The following is a 23921-nucleotide window of genomic DNA, read 5'->3' as shown; positions in this document are numbered from 1 at the left end:
ATTCTTTTATTTTATCATTCAAAGTAGCATAGCAGAATTTTAACAATATTTTCATAATTAATTTCAAAACAACAACAACAGCTTTTAAACTGATCCATTAACTCCTTTTTTTCTTCTTTATTTTTTGAGTTTTTATTTTCTTTTATTTCACATGAAAAAAACCCTAATACATTATTAAACAAAACATAGCATATTTACAAAATTGATATTCGTGAGCAATAAAGACATCTACACTGCATTTACACAACCGGTAAACAATTTCATAATTACATGTGAAAAAAAAAAGGAACTTAATAAAAAGCATGTAGCTTGTAGAATACTTAAAAACAAATGTTCATTCATTCAGAATCAAGTAGCATTTTATTAAAGCTAATGCTTATTTTCCATCTCGTATGTATTTTTATTTCATTTAGCATCATTATCAAAATTTGGTAGCACAACCAGAGGATCAAGAGGTATAATAAATTGTTCGTTTGGAAGCTGAAGGGCGTTAACTTACTTTACTAAATCAATGTCAATGTGATTGTGTTAACACCTTCTGGGTCGCAGCAGTGTGCAATACTTGTGCTTATTTGCTGGGAAGCTAAAACTGCTTATTTCCATCTCTCATTTATTTTTATTTCATTCAGCATCTTTATCCAAATCACCATGCTGCCTGTAAATTTGAAATTGCAAGTAATTGCAATCTCAAAAAATTCTTTTATTTTATCATTCAAAGTAGCATAGCTGTACTTTTAATTTTTGAGTCAGTTTCACATAAAATTTACTCTTTTTTGTGTTTTATAAAAACTGAGCAAGTTTGATTTTTAGCTCATCTGGCCTGAAGGGCCCGATTTGGTTTGCTTTAACTGGTAGAGCTAACTTTGGTACACTAAACTTCTACACAGAATTTTGAGATTTTGCTACATTGATTAATTATGGTGATTTATGCAAAATAATTCCAAAAATAATTTAAAAATCACAAAAAATGCTTCTTTTCCTTCATATTTCGACCGAATTTGATTTGGTTCGCTTTATATCGTAGAGCTAACTTTGGTACACTAAATTTGTACACAGAATTTTGAAATTGTTCTCCATTAATTAATTATGGTAATTTATGCAAATTTATTCCAAAAATAACAAAAATTGCTTCTTCTCCCTCATTTCTTGACCGATTTTGATTTGGTTTGCCTTATCTGGTAGAGCTAAATTTGGAACATTAAAATTCTACACAGAATTTTGAGATTTTGCTCCATTGATTATTTATGGTACTTTATGCAAATTCATTCCAAAAATTATTTAAAAAATCACAAAAAATGCTTCTTCTCCTTTGTATTTCGACCAATTTTGATTTGGTTTGCTTTATCTGGTAGAACTAACTTTGGTACACTATACCTCTATGCAGAATTTTGAATTTTTACTCTATTTATTTATTATGGTAATTTATGCAAATTTATTCCAGAAAAAACAAAAATTTGCTTCTTCTCCTTCATTTCTTGACCGATTTTGATTTGGTTTGCTTTATCTGGTAGAGCTAAATTTGGTTTACTAAAAAATCTACACAGAATTTTGAGATTTTGCTCCATCGATTAATTATGGTTATTTATTCCCAAAATACCCCAAAAATGCTTCTTCTCCATTTCATTTTTAAAGTTTTGTGCCAAATATTATGATGATTATTTGCAAATGTCCCTTCCAGGGCATCAAATTTTTATTTTTTGACCAGTTCAAAAGTGTACCACATAAAATTTACGATATTTGTTGTTGCGAGATGCGGATGAGCGCCACGTCATTGACGTTCTGGTTTAAACATGTTTTGGTCACAGCTCCATGCTGCCTGTAAATTTGAAATAGCAAGTAATTGCAATCTCAAATTCTTTTATTTTATCATTCAAAGTAGCATAGCAGAATTTTAACAATATTTTCATAATTAATTTCAAAACAACAACAGCTTTTAAACCGATCCATTTACTCCTTTTTTTCTTCTTTCTTTTTTGAGTTTAGTTTCTTTTATTTCACATGAAAAAAAAACAATACATTATTAAACAAAACATAGCATATTTACAAAATTGATATTCGTGAACAATAAAGACATCTACACTGCATTTACACAACCGGTAAATAATTTCATAAGTACATGTAAAAAAGGAACTTAACAAAAAGCATGTAGCTTGTAGAATACTTCAAAACAAATATACATTCATTCAGAATCAAGTAGCATTTCATTAAAGCTAATGCTTTTTTCCATCTTGTATGTATTTTTATTTCATTTAGCATCATTATCAAAATTTGGTAGCGCAACCAGAGGATCCTGAGGTAATAAATCGTTTGTTTAGAGGAGGAAGGGCGTTAACCCATGAACCTAATACAAATGCCAAAGTGTCTGTGTGAAGTGTGAACACCTTCTGGGTCGCAGCAGTGTACAATACTTGTGCTTATTTGCTGGGAAGCTAAAAATGCTTATTTGCTTCTCTCATTTATTTTTATTTCGTTTAGCACCTTTATCCGAATTTGCTCGCACAAACGGATGATGATGAACTTCCAGAGGTAATGAATTGTTTGTGTTAGGAGCCAGAGGGGCGTTAACTCAATGTCATAGTGTATGACTGAATGCCTTTCTGGTTCTGAGCAGACACCGATTGCAGTGTCCATACTTGTGCCTATTTGCAGTGTAATAACCTTTTGATAATATCCATCCTGTCTGTCAGATCTAATGCAGTATTTTGTCGGTATTAATTGTGAATATGTAATTAATCAATTAATTATTTGCAAATTGATGGCATTCCCCAAATGACACAGATTTGATGTGTGAGCTTTTTACTTTCACTCGATTGAAGGCTTCTGTGGAAAGAAAAAGAGTCCCTTTTTCACTAAAAGTTAAAAGATTGTATTTTCTTACTGCTTTAATTACTCTACATGTGCCTTTGGAATTTTTTTTTCTTTCTTTCACGAAATTGCCATTGTTTGATGTCCTTAATCCTTTAATTATTGCTGCATCAATGTTGTACTATTGCTTGTGATGTTTCCTGACTTTCTTAACTTTGCATGCTGCACCCTCTTCTACATGTACATTTAATCTTACTGTTACTTTAATTTTGTATAAACTGAATAAAAATGAAATTTTCATTGTTTCAGGAAAACTGACATTCAGTAAATTTGTGATTAAAAACATTTGGCCGTTCTCCGAGTCCATTCGATTGAAGATTACCTTCATGATACATTATTCAAATTAATTATTTTCGGGGACCATATTTTCTTTTGATATTACTTCTTCAAGCTTCAATCACAAGACATTATACAGTGCATTGCAGGCCATCTATTATGCTTTTCTCATGCAAGACATTTTGCTCTTTATGTTGTGTTTGTTGTGAATTTGTCAAATAAATATCTGCTAACTGCATGTCGTTGCAAAGAAGATGAAGACGAAAATGCTCCAGAAATGTGCGGAAATAGATAGGACTCGATAATACCTATAAAACCTGTTGAGCGACATGTACATAATCAGGGCTGTAGCCAGAGTTTGATGTTTGGGGGGGGGGGGGGGCACATACATGTAATTGATCAACGTCCTGGGGAGGGGTGTAAAAAGTTCAACCGATCTTGGAAATCGTGGCTACGGGCCTGTTCATAATAACAACTAAATTATTCATACCCTTACCAAGTTTTGTAATCTTTGAAGTATTTGAAAAACTGATTTGTCCCATTTATGTTTCTTGAAATACAAAGGCCATAATTTCCATTCTTGAAACACAAAACAAAACACATTAAATTAACAAGGGGTATGAATAATTGAGTTGTTAACCGAATATGTAATTCCGTGCACAACATTCTATATTTTCCTCTTCTTTATGCATCATCTAAATGTATTTTGTTAATACCGGTATATTTTGTCTGTTCAGGGCCAAACGAGCATTAATTCTGTGTTAAAAGTATACGAGTTAATGCCCTTCTGGCTCCAAACAGACCCTAATTAAATGTACAAAATGTCGACACATTTATCAAGCATGAAATCCTGCATGAGCAATATTTTTAAGATTAAACATACCCAAAACCAATCATTGTATGGATGGGGGCAATATTCATTATGAAGGTCTTGATTCTGTGAAGTTTGTGATAACAATCAATTGAATAACAAATTTGTTTGTATGTCCTTATTTCCCTGACCTTTCAACGCTCACAATCTATATGTACATTTTAGATCTAGCTGTGTGTTTGTTAATTTCTACTATTTGCATTATGTGATACCTTTACTTGTAACCATTTCCATGACAACACTTTTTTCTCATTATCTTCTTATTCTGTTTCTTCACCTCTTGATCCCCTTGCAAGAAACATGTATGCGGTGAATAAAAAATAAAAATGTAATGCTTTATATTGGATTTTATAAAAATTAAAAGAGTAAAGATTGCGTGCTCAATCTTGTAATTGAAAACAAGGCCCAGAAGGAACTACAGTCGGACCTGCTTTAGTGACCACCTGTATAGAGAGACCACCTGTCTACAAAAACCATTTTTTTTTCTCCCTTGGGTGGTCTTTATAGACTGGTTTCACTGTATTTGAACAAAAAATACTGGAAAATATTGGCATTAATCTACATTTACCACTCAATACCCAGAGGGTAACCAGAGCATTTGTGTTAGTAATTGCCATATGCCCTCACAGTGACCTTATGGTAGGAATACTCCTCAGGGAGTGGAAATGGTGCAAATTGTGCTTGAATGAATCTGATGACCGGGGTAATAATAGCTGTAAAGTGCTTAGAGATGGTATCCGTATTAAGGGCTATATAAATCCAGATTGTTATTATTATTATTATCGTTATGATAATAGCACCCATAGAAAAGAAAGGACTCACAGAAGGAGGGATATAAATTAAGATGTGGCTAACATGGGTTGATAAGACCACATTATTATTATTATTAATATCACTAATTATCATTAATTAATGATTATTGTTATCATCTTTCTCCTTCCAGTCCCCGGCCAAGAAGGACGATAACAAGGTCAACGACCTCTTCTTCAAGGATGGCAAGCGACGTATCGACTTTGTCCTGGCCTACCGCAAGCAGGAGAGTGAAGAGAGAGAGGAGAAGAGGGTGAAGAAGAGGCAGAACTTTGAGGCCAATCTCATTGACGAAGGACTTCAGCTCGAGTATGAGAACTCAGAGGTAATGTCCTTGTTTCCTCATTTTGAACTTAAATTTTGAGTGTGATTTTGAGTGTGAGTGTCTGCTAACTCTGCTTCTTGAGCAAACTCTGCAAAGATCGTAATGTTCTTGTTGCTCATTTCGAGCTTACATTTTGAGATTGAGTTTGAGTGTGAGTGTGAGCTTCTTGAGCAAACTCAGCAAAGATCATATTTCTCAAATTTTCTTCAGATATTAGGCTCTGTATGAGTTGGTGCATTTGTTTAGCTTGATCTATCCCTTATTTTGTTTCAATTTTTTGTCTTATAATTTTCATCTGGCAATTGAGTTTGAGTAGGGATTTGAGTGTGAGTGTGAGTTCGAGTTTGAGATTTCTAATGAAGGAACTTTCCCTCAAAATGTGTCTAAGTAGAGTTAACTATAGCTGCTGTGAATTTGATCTGTCTTTAATTCTCATATAATTGAGTGGACTATTGATTATAAGCTTTAAGATGCAGTACCTTAATTTCTTTATCCGTGCTCACATGAAAAACTTTGTATGTCAGGTGCGTTTAATCATCAATTTTATAAAAATAATGAAGTTCAATGTTGAGTTTGAATTTGGCTATGACGGCAAAGAGTGTTCTTCCCAAAATGTAATCAACTTGTAACTTTATTCTAATTTCAAATGTCATGCTCATGACTAACTTTGTTTTTCCCTGTATACATAAAGTGTTATTCATTAAAAGTTTAGATGATATTTTGAATCAATAATTTATTCCTAATTTATAGCATAAAATATAATTTGAATGTTAACAGCATGAAAAGCATGATTTTTTAAAAACTGAAGAATATCATTTCACAATTTCCTGCTTATTAATTGCAACTTTACTAGTGACCTTTAACTATAAAATACTTAAATACAGATAGCTTTCATTATGACCATGTGATAGAGAATAAGAGGAAATGGATTGGCGTGATGTCATATATTGTGACAAATGAATAATTACAAATGAAAAGAAAATGGGAAGAGTTAAAACAGCTATGTTGAGGAAAATTAAAGTTTTATGTTTTAAGCATGTCTATTAAAAGCATGTTTCAGATATTTAGGGCACAGAACCTGTACATGCATGGATGATCATTTGCATTGCTTATTTTGATTAAGTGTATGTTTATTTTGCTTTTGAAATAGAATAGTTAGATATACAGTAGACTAGCATTGTACTTTTGGTTGCATTGCCTTTTTATTAAGCTCTTTTTAGTTTGGATTAGTTGAATTACTTTTGCATTTAATCAAGAAGTGGATCTTTTCAATTAGTTTAAATTTTTACCTAAATTTTCTTTTCTCAAACTCTCAGTTCACAAATGATTCTATTCTTTGGTTTTAATAGGCCTCAAATATCTTCCTTTAATTTCTAGCGTTTTTCTCTGTATTTATAAATTTGAAAAAGAAAAGAATGTTATCGTTTTCTTCTTCCACTTCTTGAACTCTTCGTTTCTTTTGCTTGAACTTTTGCTGAAATTGTCTTGATATTAGTTTGTTTTGTTAACCCCTAAATATTGCATGATGGCATTTTAGAAAGTGAAATCTTAATCTTTATCCATGTTTGATTCTCAACCTTTTGTTCTTGCCTTTCATCCTTTATTTCTCTAAACCTACTTATTCTTGAACCATCCCTCTTTCATCTTCATCATTCACCTCATGTGGCACCCTTGTCATCTCCTCTACCACTACCAATACTGCACCCCTTCTCTGCCCCTCCCCAACTTCTTACCCCCCCCCCAACAAAATTTTTACCCCCTTCCTAAAATCTTACCCCCTTCCTAAAATCTTACCCATCCCGATCTCTCTTTCCATCCACCTTGCTTGATTGCCGTTGCATTCTAAAACACACACGAAATTGACAACATGTGTGCTTTATTAACTTCAACATTCCATGTGCCACGCCCCCTTCTTTGATGTGTATTGGTTGTCGTGGTTACGTCTGCATGCAGGGGCCGGAGCCGAAGGAAGATGACCCTGTGAGTATAGATGTATGATGAAGTATATGGGTCAAACTGACAAAGGAAAAACAAAACCAAAACAGCAGCCCAAATAAGTCCTCTCAATGTATGGTGAAGTATATGGGTCAAAAAGACATAGAAAAACAAAACAAAACAGCGGCCAAAATAAGTGCTCTCTATGTGTGGTGGTTGAAGGGGAAATGCTTTAATCAGGCAATTTCTGTCAAGGTGGTATTGAACCCCTGATCTCCTTATGAAAGACAAAGAAATGAACCACTACACCACACTTTACTCACACTAAGGCAATTATGAAGCAGATAAAGCCAAACTTGCACAGTATCATAAATTGTCATTTTTTAATGATACCATTTCTAAGAATGCTGACTCTATGGGTTGGTAATCATCTTACACAATTCGTGCTTTCATGGCAAAAGTCATATTTTAATTTAAGTTTTTAAAAAAATGCCTTAAAAATAGCAATTTAACTACTTTACAGCTTCAATGCTAACAACATATTTATCAAAGGATTGCTGTGTTTATTTCAACAGAAAACTAACACTTTAACATATTAACAGCTTTAATTCACATATACATTTTTTAAAACTCTCATAGCAACGATATTTTTATTCATCAAAACATCCAAAATTTTAATATTTTTATAAAATTATGTGAACAGTCCAAAGTGACGAACCTCCTGGTGGTTTCACTTCATATTCATATGCATGGTAGTTTGCTGACTTGATTTTTTTCTTTCTTTTTAAGAGAAAGAAGTGTCACCAAAAAGGGGTCATATTTTCAAGATGCTCACAAACATGTGAACAAGGTATTTTGGGGTGCAAAAATAGGACAGTTTTGTTAATGTTTCCTTAAAAAGGCCCCTCAAAAAGAGTAATAATTGCAGCTCATTTTTGTACCTGTTTTTACATAGAAGGGGGTCGCATTTTGTTGTAAATATTTTCGAAGGTTTGTGAAATTGGGGGTCATTTTCAACTTTGATAACGATCATGCATTACCGTCCCTTTGAATATGAAGTGATGCCACTTCCGGTTACCACTAGTACATTACATTTACAAATGTCATCAATTTGTACACTTGTATGATTTTTTTTTCCCACAGGTATTGAAGACAAAATAATATATGCTTTTTTAAGCATAAAATAATAATATTAAGATAATGGATTCGATAAAACAAAGGCCTGGTTGACATTAACAATTCTCTTAATAGAACGCTGTTGTACAGAAAAAGAAAATAAATTTATACAATGTTGTGCTAATTTATAAAATCATAGCTGTTTCAAAGGTTTTGCAAATATATTTGTAAAATGGAATATTAATGCAATGTTAATCCAATAGATAGTGATGGGTATTAATTATCATATTCCTCAAAACTTGTTATTATTGTGGTTTATTCATTTTATTTGAGATTTTATGCAATTCTTGGTAGATTTTATTACATGAAATCAGCTTTATTCTCCCTAAGTTTTCACTTTATTTCAGACTTTTATGCTATTCTTGGTAGAGTTTATTACATGAAATCAGTTTTATTCTCCCAATTTTTCACTTTATTTCAGACTTTTATGCCATTCTTGGTAGATTTTATTACATGAAATCATTTTTATACATACAGAACGGGAATGATAGAGGTACAATATATAATTTTGCATATATCTTTTTTTTGGCTCACATGGCTTTCCATATACAGGGCTGTAGTACTGTATGGGATAATTATTATATTTATACATGTATAGATATGTATTGGTAGATTTTATTACATGAAATCATTTTTATACAGTATACAGAACGGGGAATGATAGAGGTACAATATATAATTCTGCATATATCTTTTTTTTTTGCTCACATGGCTTTCCATATACAGGGCTGTGGTACTGTATGGGATAGTTATTATATTTATACATGTATGAAAGAATGTTCAATTTGGGATTGAGGCTACATGTATGTGTATATATGTACAATGTATGACAGAATGATGCATATTCTTACAAATACCTGTGCTGGTATATGTTCAGTATATAGCCTGCTTAGAATACTGCTAATGATACCTGTATATAAACCTGTGAAGTCCATTGAACATGTACCCCTTGTAAGATTTAGAAAGAGTTTGCGAATAACTTAGTAGTCACCCCCCCCCTCCTGTTATTTTGGAGGTTCATTATTTTTACTGGCAGAATATATCGTATGTTTGGTTCCAGAAGGGAGTTAACTCATATACTTTGACACAAGAGTTAACAACCTTTTGGCTGTAAACAAGCAATAAGCAAGCAGTACTCTTCTCTAGCTGCTGTTTTTTAAAGGAAAGTGATTTAAAAAAAAGTGATATAAAAGCAGGCGTTACATATTATACAATTATGTCCTCATGAAATAATGACTGGTATTTAAAAAATTAAATTCCCTTTTGTTATCATAAAGGGTCATTGGCCCTGTGTGCTCTGCTTATGTCTGTAAGCCCTGCTGCAGTAATTAAAACCAGGATTGTTCCTAATTTTTCTTGGGTTGGCTGTTTTTCCTGCAGGAATCCCACGACGGTCGAACGTTCTTTGTCAAGGTTCATGCTCCCTGGGACCTGATGACTCGCTATGCTGAGGAACTCAAGATCAAGATGCCCATCGAGGTATGATTTCATATTAATTTCAATGAAAATTATTAATAATTTTGAGTATGTACAGGTACAGTATGTGTATGTACAGTAATCTATTCGCAAAAGCCCATTATTTAATTTTATTATTTTTCATTTATTTTTTCATTTATTCAGTTCTTTCTTTTATTTTGTATCTTTTAGGGGTGGGTCTGGATTTAGCCAAATTGTCCTGGTTGCTACATGTACAGCCCAGGGCCAGTATTTGATTCAATGCATATGTCAGAAATAGCCACCTTTGATGTTTATTTGCAGCTTTTGGCTAATTATTTTACCTAAATTTAAGACAGCTCCCAGCTCCCTTGGTATGTCGTTTTCATACACAGTCATTGTAGGCTACGCGCAATTAAATCAGCTTACACCCAATGCGACAAGTTTATTGCATGTAATTTGAGATTGGCTAAGTGACGTTGCAATGGCAGTCAGTAAGTATTCTAGCATACTAAAGTAAAATACTTAAATGCCATCTCAATAAGCCTAGACTTGAGCAATCAACTTAGCTATGAATGGTAAATGAAATACCGACACAAATCAACTATCGAATTGAATACAGGCACTGGTGTACATCGCATGGTAGAAGCAGAAACTAACTAGCCAATGAAAGTTTTCTGTACCATGGAAACACACACAACAAAAATGATTAAATAGCTTTAGGTACCTTTGTTTTAAGTACAACTATATGTATCTTTTCTACCAGCTTTTGCCCTTCATTACACATATAATGGCTTTCCAAGGTGATTAACCATGTCCTATGTAAATGAGGCTTCAGTGTTAGATTCCCGGAGTGTACCGGAGTGTTGGCTCAGTCAGTAGAGCGTCCGCCTCACAACTGGGAGGTCGTGGGTTCGAACCCGGGCCGCGTCATACCAAAAGACGTTAAAAGATGGGAGTTGTTGCTACCTTGTTTGGCGTTCAACAATAAGGGATAGAGCAACGTCGATCTGGCGCTGCTCAGTGGCTGCCGGGCTCACGATCAATTGGGCAAAAAGAGTTTCCGTTTCGGTTTAATAAAATTTGGAGTGGACTATTAGGCTATTATTATTATTATTATTATTATTATTAAGATATTTCTTTGATCATTACCATTTTTTACAATCATACCTAGTCTGGCAGTCAATCTACAAACCTCAACCATAATAGATTGACCATACCTCCTACTGCCAGCAATAAGGCTATTTATACTGCCATTGACAGTATGTACGTACCTAGATGTAGCTGTTAAATCCCCTCTAAAATGTTTGGAGCCTCAAAATTTCACTTAACTTGTATCCTAATGTGAAAGAGGGTGTAATTAAAGACACATTTCTGCAAGCATTTTCAAAACACATGTGTTTGAAGATGAATATTGATGAAAGAATACATAATTGGGGTTTTCTGGATACAACAGAAAACCCAAATTATGTATTCTCTTCTTTTTTTCCCCTTCACATTATGAAACAATTTAAGTAAAATTTTACCATAACATTTTTGAAGAAATTAGGGCTTCCTACTTTTTAGAGGGGCTTTAAGGCCTTCTCATGAGTAACCGAAAAGTTAGCTATTTCCAGCTGCCTTGCTTCTATACCAGTCTGTATTTTTGCGTCTTTTCAAAGGGATAGTCTGTCTCATTTTTCTATTGATTCTATCTTTTGTCAAGTTCAGATATATATTTGAAAATTATCAGATTTTAAAGAAGGAAAGATCATGAGTATTAATTTAAATTGCATGCAGATGATATGTATGGAATGGATTCACTGTAATGAAGGTTAATTAACGTTCACCAGATGACTGAATTTAGAGGAAATTCCTGTCAATCTTAATTATCCCAAGGTATTGCTGATTTCAGAAAGTCAAGTTTTGACTTACAATCTCTTTAAACTGTGATAAATGCAACCAAACGCCAGGCAGTCAATAAGCCTCTGCATATATAGATAATGCCATTTTAATATTATTTGGAATTGCTATACATTTAGGTGTATTAAGACTAGATATGATATCCTAAGACTCTTAAATATTAAATCTATAAGGGGGGACAAAAAGTTGCTCTGAATTTCTTTCCATGTCACCCTGACTACCCCCAGTGCTTTGCAGTAAATTTGTAATTTGCCACTCTCCACCCAGGTGTTAAATGGGTACCCGGTAGGATGAGAAAGTTATTGTGGTTACCGGTAGATAAGCAAGTGTACGCTTGTATAAATTACGCCTGGCTGGAATGCTCCCCAGGGAGTAGAGAGACTGCGTATACATTGTGCGCATTTAAGCCTGAATCCGATGACTGGGGTAATAGTATATATCTGTAAAGCGCTTTGAGAGAGCCTGCGGTCTTGAAGACGCTATATAAGAACAAAATATTATTATTATTGTTGTCATTTATTATATACCTCACTTAAGAAATCCAGCCATCTGATTGGTCGAATTGCATTCATAAACTTCAACTGTTCCTGTAAAATTCTCGGTAACCATGCATAAAACATTTCAATATTTTTAATAACCATGGTTATTAAAAACAGTTGGTCAGCCTCCATGGTTACCCCATAGGTTTACATGTTAAAAAATGGTTTGAGCGATGGAGGATGCCGTATGTGTGCGAAGGATTGGTCGGTAATTTCAATACAATTGAATCTCGATCGATCTTACCGACAATTTTATCTTGCATTGTTGACATGAAGACGAAAATAAACTTCCAAAAACAAAAAAACAACATCTGCCGATAGATCTTGATCTAAGTTCGTGCCAATATGCATTGCAAAAGTAAAAGAAGAGTCCGTATATGGAGCTTTTGCGAAGCATTCATCACACGCGAAGCCGGTTTCAATCCATTTTAATGTATATATTGGAGAAAACTGCCAAGCATGTTAACGGCGGGCCATAGCCGAGTGGTCTAACTTACAGAGCTGCCAACATTTGATTTGGGTAATCAGGGAGATTTCTGAGAGAGCAGCATCGAACGACTTCATGTTGGCGGGAACCAAGAATGGCCTTTTAGTGCCCCTGGTGGGGGGGGGGGGGCAGGGGGCAGGCCCCCCAAAAGCTCTTGGTTTTAAGCCTCTTTGAAACCCTTTTAGAACACATTTTTTCAATGATTTCTCAAAATGGAAGGCTTTGATATGGCACATTTTATTTGCATACAATTGATAACATATGAACTTCACATCATATTTCAGACTATGAACTCCTGTTACCTCTATTGTGAAATGGGGGATGTACTTGTGGAAGGCAAGGACTGGGGTGTGCTTGAGGGTTTTCCTTGAAGTGACTGGTAGGTTGCTTGCTTGAGTTTGCTAAGGAGGTCCTTGCTATACTCCCTTTGGTAGCATGGGACATCTGTGTTGGCAATTTTCTCTGTTAGGAGTGCTTGAAGTGTTTTCAAATTCATTGATCCCCTGAAATCAGTTTTGTTCTTCCTAACAATGCTAAAAACTCTTTCACATGAAGCATTGGAATGTGGTATCACAAGCAAAGATTTCATCACTTTGCTCAGAAGTGTGTATTTCTTTGAGCCATTGCCATCCTCCATCTTTGAAATTGCAGACCATTTCTTGTCTATTCTCAAGTTTTTGTTCAGGATCTCTGGTTCCCCTGAAAAGTCTTCAACCTGGTATTGTGCAAATTCCAGCTCAAGCTTGTCCAGGTCTCCATTCTCTGATTGTCTGTTCAAAATGCAAGGGTACTTTTCAACAAAGTATTGCACAGATGAAAATGACACATCTCTTCTGGAACTGACATCAATCACTTCAATATTTCGACTTCGACATTGTCCTGGATGATATTTTAATAGTCAAACAAAATACAGCCTTGTTTTGGACAAAGTTGACTTACGCCTTCGGAAGATGCAAGTTATATCGATGCGTTCCCAACGGCAAAGGAGATCAGAAAAAAAAAGTCGGCTTCAAAATCCACTCTGCAGTAACACTGCCATGTTGGTATCAAATGATAATCCACTTAAAAATCACATCGCAAAAGTCCCCAAATCAATCCAAAAACTGATGTTCAAATGTGCAGTTTTTTGGGCCGATCGCAGCAGACAAAGTCTGCTTGTTGTATCAGTGCAACTTCTGGCTGCTCTGACGCGACCGATTGGAAACCGGCACCAACGTACCGGGACGCTACGGGGGCCGGCGAGGAAGCCGCCCGGCAGAGCAAGCAGGCGAATTGCTATCACACAAACACCACTCACATTATCACATGTTCCCAATGGTTTGTTAGACTAGCCCGCCAGTCGTTCGGCGTAACTCTCATTTATTACGCTGTTAAATAAAGTACGATATCACGGTAAATTTATATTCGACGACTGGATAACAGGAAAATTCATATTACAGAATTGCCATGTGTTGACCTGTTTGTATACGTACGTACGAACTCAACATGCTAGTCTTGTGAAACAGTCGTTTGTGAAAATAATACAACTTAAAATCTGGAAATCCGGGAGATTTTTGCATGGGGTCGGGAAAACGGGATATTGGGTCAAAATCCGGGAGTCTCCCGCAGGATCCGGGAGACTTGGCAGCTAAGCGTTGGTTTTCGGTACACCTCTTGTTTTACGCAAGAGTTCGAATCCCGACTTCGACAAAAATGACAAATATTTTTAATTTTTCATTTTTTAGTCTATTTTTTTTCGGCATATAAAAGTATTAATGACTGCTTTAATATTCGAGAAATAGTTGTTTTCATACGCTCTCGGGAAGGTTACAATTGGGCTATTCCCCTCGGCAAGCCTCGGGGAATAGCACAATTCTAACCTTCCCTTGAGCGTAATAAAACAACTATTTCTCTCAAAGCAGTCATTAATACTATACTATAAGCCCTTTGGGTCTTAGGGGAAAAGCACGGTATGAGTAATAATGATAATGATAATGATAATTGACACTTTATTTAAAAAAAATACTATTAATGATTGTTTCCATAGGAAAACAACATGGAGGAGCCAGTTAATGTATTCAACTGCATTGACAAGCTGTGGACTCCCTTTGAGCTGAGTGAGGAGTACGTGAAGCCTGAGCCTGATGTCTTCACAGCCCCGTTCATCAGGGACAGAGCCTCTGAGTGAGTAGGGGTGGATGGGGGAGGAGTGCGAGGAGGAGGAGGGGTGGGGGAGGGGGAGTGGGGGTAGACAGAGAGAGAGAGTGAGAGAGGGAGGGAGGGAGAGCAAGAGAGAGAGAGAGAGAGAGAGAGGGAGTAGGAGTAGGAGTAGGAGTAGGAGAGAGAGCGAAGACTGTGAAGCGTGAGTCTGATATCTTCACAGCCCGTTCATCAGGGACAGAGCCTCCGAGTGAGTAGGGGTGGATGGAGGAGGAAGGGGGGGGGGGGGTAGGGCTGAGAGTGGGGGGGGGGGGTAGAGAGAGAGAGCAAGAGAGTGACGAGTATGTGAAGCCTGAGCCTGATGTCTTCACAGCCCCGTTCATCAGGGACAGAGCCTCTGAGTGAGTAGGGGTGGATGAGGGAGGAGTGGGAGGAGGAGGAGGGGTGGGGGAGGGGAAGGGGGAGGGGGAGGGGGAGTGGGGGTAGACAGAGAGAGGGAGTGAGAGAGGGAGGGAGGGAGAGCAAGAGAGAGAGAGAGAGAGAGGGAGTAGGAGTAGGAGTAGGAGTAGGAGAGAGAGCGAAGACTGTGAAGCGTGAGTCTGATATCTTCACAGCCCGTTCATCAGGGACAGAGCCTCCGAGTGAGTAGGGGTGGATGGAGGAGGAAGGGGGGGGGGGTAGGGCTGAGAGTGGGGGGGGGGGGTAGAGAGAGAGAGCAAGAGAGTGACGAGTATGTGAAGCCTGAGCCTGATGTCTTCACAGCCCCGTTCATCAGGGACAGAGCCTCTGAGTGAGTAGGGGGTAGGGTTAGATCGGGAGGGGAAGGGCAGATGGGGAGGGGGTAAAAATGAGCGAGGACTTTTCTGAATGCAGAAAGTGATGTCTTCATATCCCCTTTTATTAGGGACAGAGCCTCCGAATGAGTGGGAGGTAAATAGAGGAGGAGAGAAGGGGGGGGGGGACAGGAAGGAGGCCGGATAACATAGGGAGGGCATAAAGGCAAGTGAAAACTATGTAAAGCTTGGATCTGACGTCCTTACTACCCCCTTTTCAGGGATAGAGTCTTAGAGTGAGTACATTAGTAGGGGGAGGAAACAGCTTGAAAGAAGGAAGCGATAGGGAAGGGAGAGGGGAACACACACGGATGCATGGAGGGAGAGATACATGTAAAAGGAAGATTTGAGGAAGAGGTCAATAAAAAGAGGAGGGGGAATAGGAGGGAGGGAGGGGGGGGGGGGGGGTGGTGGAGGAGGAATTGTGCAGAAAAGCAGCCGAATAGAAGAGAAAATACTGCCAGAACGGGAGAAGCTGTCACAGCAAACACAATCAGGGCATTTGAATAGAAAATTATGCATATGTACCTGTGGAATGGATACATAAAGATATATTGTGTAGGGATACATGTTCAGTGTATTGAGTGCTATTTGTAGGGGGCTGGTAAGGAGATATGATATGTTAAAAGGTCATGTTTATACAGAGAGAGATACGCGTAGGCAGATTGTCGGTAGAGAGATAGGGGTAGTAAGGAGAGACTGAAGAAGGTTATGGAGATTGATTTTTATATATATATATATAAAGAGAGAGAGAGAGAGAGAGAGAGAGAGAGTCACACTTTAGAAGAAAGGGGGGGGGGGAGGAGATAAAACTAAGAAGAAGGGAGGGAGGAAGAGAGAGAGATAGAGAGGGGGAGAGAGAGGGGGGGGGGTGAGATAGAGAAGATACAACTAGAAATAGAGAGTGGGTGAGCGAATTGAGAAGGTGGGGAGAGAGAGAGAAAGAAAGAAAGAGAGAGAGCGAGAGAAAGAAAGAAAGAAAGTTAAGAAAGAAGGTTAAGAAAGTTAAGAAAGAAAGAAAGAAAGAAAGAAAGAGAGAAAGATAGCAAAGAGGGCTATTTACGATAAGGGGGGGGGGGGGGGAGAGGTGTTGAAAGTAAGAGCAAAGGAAGATGGTAACTAAAAAGTACAGCAAAATTATCTATATTCCCCATTCTTCTGTCTTACACAGATTCATCATGGAGAGCCAGGATACCTTCTTCCCCAACAACATCCGCAACCGTGTGGTAAGACTACTCAATTGTCTTGTCTTCCTTCTGTCTTTATATACAGTATAGGAATTAACGCCCTTCTGGCACTTAGCCCCGATCTAGCTGATCTAGCCAATGACATTTGATACTCCGAAACTTTCCTGTTCCAATATTTACGTTGGAGTTACTCTCTTTTTAAAAATACCAAAATTAACATTTTCTTGGCAAACAGATAATCATAACATCAGAAATTGAACAACAATAACAACTTTGGGAATGTTCTGTTGCCTTTTGGTGGAGATACTTTGTTGGACCTATAAATGTGTTGTAAGAGGACTATGAATACAAGCAGTTCAAAAAAAAAAAAAAAAAAATTGTCCCGATTGATTGCTGAATGGAGAGCTTCACTCATTCAAGCTGTCGTACATTTTTTTTTCAAGTCTAATTCTCTTCCGTATTCCCCTTTTTCCTATGATAATTTCCAGGTGTACGAGATCTTAGAGAGGATGCGCTACGATGCAAATGATCCAGCCAAGTTTGGTAAGCATTTTATTTATTTTGTTTTATTTCAACGGGGTAGCCCCATCAGTAGTTAAAATACTGTTATATAGGGGGCCCTGCATAACATTAAAATACATATAAAGACATACATATACATGAAAACATCATTACATGGTGAATAGTAAACATGGACGGACACTTTGCTGTCTTCTTAAATGGTATAATGTAATAATAATAATAATGTATGATTTGGAAGACGCTAAATTCGCTTGAAATCAAATACTTAAGGTGCACTTGTGAAATAAAAACCAAAATGAGATCACATAAAAGCATCTACTACACTGCTTACCCACTCCATGAGGGATATGATTATTATATCATTGCTTCAAATCTTCAAATGTTTTTTTTTTTTTTTTTTAATCAGGAATTTAGGAAAATTCTACATTTAGAAGCTCTCATCGCTTCTAAACCACAATCTTGTCCCTTTCTTTCCATGTTTCTAGGAATCGATCACCTGATCGCTAACGGATCCTACTTCGCTGCCTACCCACTTCACGAGGGAGATTACAAGAGCAAGCACTCCCTTCTGACCCATGGCCCTCAGAACGATAGACATGTAAGTACCACAATCATCAGCCTGACCATTTAGGAACTCAGGAGGATGTTTCACAAAGACTAAGATCGACTTATAAGTTGGACCTGAACTATGGCAGGCCATTCTTGCCACCGGTTGCTCTCACCATTGGTCTCTCAAGGGATGTCACAAATCTTGATAGTTCATTGTTGAAGAAAAAAGTTACTTCTATTGTAAACTTAAGTTATATTTAAGACTTGGACTTATGACCTTAAAAAGTCTTGAACCAAAATTATTGGCATGAAAGGCCTGCCATAGTTCAAGTCCAACTTAAATTGATCTTAGACTTTGTGAAGCACTCCCCTGGTTGGGTTTGTCCTTATGTCATCCGTCCATACTGCATTGCCACATTTTCATTTGATTGTATTAGATAGAGTTTTAGAAATCAACTCCAATCCCACCCCTTAAAGATAAACAGAATGACAAATATGCAATTATAGAAATTATTTTTTTTATCTTATTATTTTGGTTTGGTGTGATTTTTCCTTGCATTTTCCTTGAAAATCAGTTTGATCTATATTAGACTAAGTATGCAGCAGGATAAAAATTACGGCATTAAGATAGCATCAACCCCCCCCCCCCCCTCCTCCTTTTTTTGTGTAGCCCCTTTTCCAAACAGCCGTGAAAATAGATGTTTTGCCCTCATAACTGGATAAATCTAATGGCTACTGTAGTAGCTGATTTGTACTTCATGTTTTCAAAAAGTACTGAGAAATGTCAATGTCACATAGCCACGAGAACTTGTTTGTACAAAAAATTGGTTTCATCTTGCTCCATATGTTGCAATGCTTTTGTGGTTAGCAAATGCAATTTTGGGATTTGACTCATTTCCTTTTCACATTATTTTAGTCAGATTTTTTTAGTTGTCACAGGTAGTTACTCCAATATCCACCCCAACAAAAATAAATCATGCTTTTGAAGGCTGTGTCATATTTTCAAGGATTACTTGAGATTGTTTAATGAAATGGTTCGGATATCCCTCTCCAAACTGTTTCATGCCGTTCAAATATCTGGAGAAAATATCCTTCAGATTTCTAGCTCTTCTTCGAAAAGATGATATACCCTCTGTCAAAGAAGAGCTATAGAGATATACTTACAGCAAGTATGCTTTACCGTTGAATCAACCCCAAAATGAGCAAAAACATAATCAGTGCATGATACAGATTTAAATATTTGGTAATAAATTTTACCCCTGCCCTGTATGCAGCAAACCCTGCCCGAAAAATGTAATTATATTTTCTTTTTTGCTTTTTCTTTGCTTTTTCACGATGTGAAAGTGTTTCACTCAAGGCGTAAACTACACACATATACATGTACATGTATGCACCTTTTTTTCCCCTGTGCATCAAAAAGAGGCCCTCATACTGTATTGTACTTTCTTCACTTTTTTTGATTAGAGTACATTGTACCTTCATCATATAATGTCTAGTTCTGAATGTGATGAATAATTTGTTTTTGTGGCTCAAATTCATACTTGCATAAATTATGCAAATGAGCAGCTTCCAGCTTGGGCACGACCCAATTTTAGAAATGTAAGTATTTGCCGACCTTTGACCTTTGCATGCGGACGGATTAATGCCAGTGGATCGACATGCTCATGGTTTAATTATCTACACCTCAAAACTCAACTGACTCAGTCAACTCCGATTCATTATGATTTCTCTTTTTAACTTTCATTTAACGACCATTTAAGTTCAAACTATCTCACTCATTTATTGTTCCAAGTGATGTACTTTTTATTAAGTTGGGTAAGGTATATATGTAGGACATACATGTTCACGTATGTTGGGTTCAGATATTTGTCCTTCCCTTTTATTTTCAGAAACAAGGTTATTCAAAACAAAAGTTAAAAGAGGAACATCTATTTAGCCAAGGCATTTCATTCCATGTCATAGTCATAGTCATACTTATTTAATAGCCGCAAATAAAATGAAGGTCTACAGTTAAAAAAATAGATACATGTATTTAGTAATTTCATAAAGTAAAATCTTTTGTGACTGATTTCATCTCTATTACTATTTTTGCCACAAATTTGACAAAAAGGTAATAAATTGATAACAACTTGATACACAACCCTTAAGTTCATCATAAGTCAAGTACAAAATTTAGGTTCATCTACCTAAGTGGGAGAAAAGGGGGGAAATTATGATATTTATCTTTCATTTCATTTTATTATTTTGATTTTGATTTCTAATTCCAACTATTGCATGCAATTAATATGACACCTGTGATAGTTAACCTACATTTATTCATTCACAGGATTAAGTTTGGTTGGGGGACATTTGTAAACTATGAATTGATTTGATTTGGGCGTCAGGTACATCATCGTGTAGTGTGATTAAAGTTTTATCTGGCAATTGGAATGCCTTAGTGTCTCATCTATAGAAGTTATTTTCAGATGATAAGATCATGGAGATGGGTGATAAGATGTAATTGTGTTGTTCACATAAGTCATTATGTGATGCGCTATATGTACATGTAAATCAACAGTTTTCTGCAAATGTTTGACAGTTGTATTAGACTACATTTGCAACTGATGTACGTGCAAAGCACTGGGCAAAGAAAGATTCATACATTTAGTAGAGTTTTAAAGGTAAAAGGACCCTATTCCACAAACGTGTGTTTTTAGCAAATGTGAGATGTGATTTTCATTTTGTATATGTAAAGGGTAATTTTATAAATGAGATTTTGATTTAGACATAGTATGAAGCCAACCATTTTTTTCTTCTTAACCAGCTGAAATCTGTGTAAATAAAGAGAGAGTGTGGTGAATTTTTTTCAGATTGGGAGTACTTATAAAGGCTTAACATATCAAGGGTTCAGTGACAAAAAGAGGTAACTCCATATTTTGCCAAAATGAGTATTTGATATCAAAATGTTCAGAAAAATGTGGGCTTTCCAGGAAACACAAAGTTTAACTCCACCCAACACCCCATTGATGTCAATGGCTAGTGAAACTTAGACTTAACTCCTTAAGGCCCAAGTGCTCAGTGACACTTTAACCACTTTTTCTCAAAATGGTCAAAATGGAGTTACGTCTTTGTGTCACTGATCCCTCAATATTATAAGTCCTTGATTTGAGAAGGAATAGGATTTCCTGTCTGCATGCAGCTAGGTCAAAGGATGTAATGTACTTTCAGTCTCAAAAGATAATGTTTTTTGTTTTGTTATATTGTGTTAAACAACAGACCATCCATCTGGCATTTAACGTTACATCCTGGAATGGATCATTTTAATGTTCATTGTACCTAGTCTCTTTGATTCGAGGCGGTACTTTCACTCTTACACCTAGAAATTAATTACCAACACATGTACACGAATGTACATACCACAACTAGGTTTGTTGGAACCAAAGGATGTAATGTACTTTTAGTCGTAAAAGATAATGATTTATAGCTCTATTAGGTTTAACACCAGGGGGGTGTTTCACAAAGATCCTAAGTTGAACTTATCTCTAAGTTGGACTTAACAATTATAGAAAGCCATTAGCATCATTGAAAATATTTTGTAAAAAATTATTTTAAAAGTATAAAATGTTGATTCAAATCATTCATATTTTATATTATATTGGGAGATTTCATGTTCTTGATGTGGATGTTATGAAAAGTCTAAAATACTTGAATTTTGCTTTTGAATGTATTTCATTATAATGCTACAAATGGCTCTCCATAATATTTAAGTCCAACTTAGAGTTAAGTTTGACTTAGAATCTTTGTGAAACACCCCCCAGACCATTCAATTCATATTGACCATAACACACTGAAAGAGATCATATTCATGTTCTTTATTCACCCAAACTTGATCTGACATTGTTCATTGACATTCTACATACATGTACACCTACATGTACATGTAGAAACTAACTACCTATATTACATTTGTAAATGAATTTACATGTACATACTACAGCAGTTAATAATGTGACTCCATTCCAGTTACTTATTCATGTCCAATTTTCATTATTTTATCTTGTAATGAAACTAAAGATGAATGGGACTGCATGTACAAGTATTAATACTGCAGTAATATTTTTCACTATTTCTATGTATCAACAGCAGTTATTGGATTCTACATTTATGACAGAAGTAGTCATATTGCATGTGATAGTAGATGTAGTAGTAGTGGAAGTGGCAGTAGTAGTAGTAGTAGTAGTAGTAGTAGTAGTAGTAGTAGTAGTAGCAGTAGTTGAAGTAGTAGTAGTAATATAAGTAGTAGTAAACGTAGTAGAAGTAGTAGACGTAGTAGTAGCAGTAGTAGTAGTAGTAGAAATAGTAGTAGTAGCAGTAGCAGCAGTAGTAGTAGAAATAGTCATTGTAGTTGTCACAGTAGTTGAATACATTGATTATGTTTAAGCATGCAAAACATCTACAATGATGGAATTTCAGATATGAATAATGCATTTAGCATGAACTCTTTCCTCTGTATTAAATGTTACAAAAAGAAAAAAAAATGGGGCTCATGATGATATTAAATATATACACTTTTGATACACTGGGAAACCATGTACAGGTGTATAGCCCACCCAAATACAAAGATTTATTTCCAATATCAGCATTCTTACAGCTGTCTCTTTGGAATGGATAAAACTACCATTTTCTGAGCTCTCCTGCATGTTCTATGCGCTTCTGGATGCAGTCCTCATACCCTGATAGCATGTCAATGGCTGTAAAAATTGCACTCATATCCGAATGAGTTACTGGTACTATTAGTGCGGTATGGTATGTAATCCCATAGGATTTTTTGTGCCAATTTTTTTTTTTTTTCCTTCAAATTTTCAGACCCCTCCTTCATTTCCTGGGGGGTCCATATTGGGCGCCAAAATGACTTATATAAAGGGCAATAGGGCAATTTGGTGTCTTCAGGAAAATTTGAACCTCATCATTTTCTGATAGCTTGGACCCCAATGAATCCAAAAATGCACACACAAAAAATAAAATTGGCACACAAGTCCTACGGGAGCTGTTTCAGTGACATACTGTACCACACTATATACAGTAATAGTAGAAGTGGGTCCATGAATATCCATCTTTCTGTCATACCTTATAAGACTGGCCCTCTGAATCATGGAGTCTACCTTAGATACTTAAGTTTCTATTTAACCTTTTCAGAAATTTTTCCCCCTGAGTAATGGCAACTTCCCGTGCATGATCTTTAGATAGGGCGCAGTATTCGGAAGAAAAGTGCCAAGGGGTGTACTTTTAAAGTGAACTATGCGTACATGAAATACCATTTTCGTGGAGAAAAAAACTTTACCCCAAAATGGTAGTCAACACTTAAAAGTATGTACCAGGGAAAAGCTATGGAATAATCTTCCTTCATCGATGAGAATAGAAATTTCAGAGTATTGGTTTTCAAATTTACATAAGCCGCTGCACAGGCTTCTACATTTAGGGACATGGTCGTATTTTCGCAAGAAAATCTAGTCCATCATATTGTGTAACAGGACCATTTGCTCTGTTTCCTGTTCAATCCTGAATACAAAAGTTGGTTCACTTTCTGCTCCCTTTTGAAGAGACACATGGCTAGTACATGAAGACTGCTTGATGTCACGACTGAATATATGAAACTTGACAACTTTCTTTTAGAAATCAAATTGTGCTTTACTGTCACTATGAACATGACGGACAAAGAAAGCGGACAAAATATACAGTTCCTCATTCTACCCTCAACAAATGCTGTGGTAGACAAAGCAACGTCCCCTCACTGCTATTATTTAAAAATGTGTAGAACAGATGTCACATGCATATTCACCTGTTCTACACATGTTTAAATAATAGCAGTGAAGGGATGTTCCTTTGTCTACCACAGCAATTGTTGAGGGTAGAATGAGGAACTGTATATTTTGTCCGCTTTCTTTGTCCGTCATGTTCATAGTGTGTAAGGCACATACTGAATACAGTTAACACCTAATTATTCATACCCTTACCAAGTTTTGTCATTTATTTAAAGTATGTGAAAAATTGATTTTACCTATTTATGTTTCTTAAGAATGTGACATATTAAA

The 23921-nt window shown here is 36.2% G+C and overlaps 1 protein-coding gene across 1 annotated transcript in view; it reads left to right on the top strand.

The window, feature by feature from the left end:
* The window catches only part of tmem16 (transmembrane protein 16), a gene marked incomplete at its 5' end in the record, with an annotated part of 66422 nt that overhangs the window by 9328 nt on the left and 33173 nt on the right, over positions 1 to 23921 (top strand). Inside the window, 7 exon segments of the mRNA NM_001079541.1 lie at positions 4956 to 5147; positions 7101 to 7127; positions 9639 to 9737; positions 14647 to 14783; positions 16764 to 16818; positions 17268 to 17322; positions 17787 to 17899. Of these exon segments, the coding sequence (NP_001073009.1) occupies positions 4956 to 5147; positions 7101 to 7127; positions 9639 to 9737; positions 14647 to 14783; positions 16764 to 16818; positions 17268 to 17322; positions 17787 to 17899 (678 nt within the window).

This window comes from Strongylocentrotus purpuratus, unplaced genomic scaffold (genome assembly GCF_000002235.5).
Source record: "Strongylocentrotus purpuratus isolate Spur 01 unplaced genomic scaffold, Spur_5.0 spur5_contig_844, whole genome shotgun sequence".
In the NCBI taxonomy this organism is placed as follows: Eukaryota; Metazoa; Echinodermata; class Echinoidea; order Camarodonta; family Strongylocentrotidae; genus Strongylocentrotus; species Strongylocentrotus purpuratus.
The sequence above is the reverse complement of the archived record's forward strand: the minus strand, read 5'-3'. Positions and strand labels throughout refer to the sequence as shown.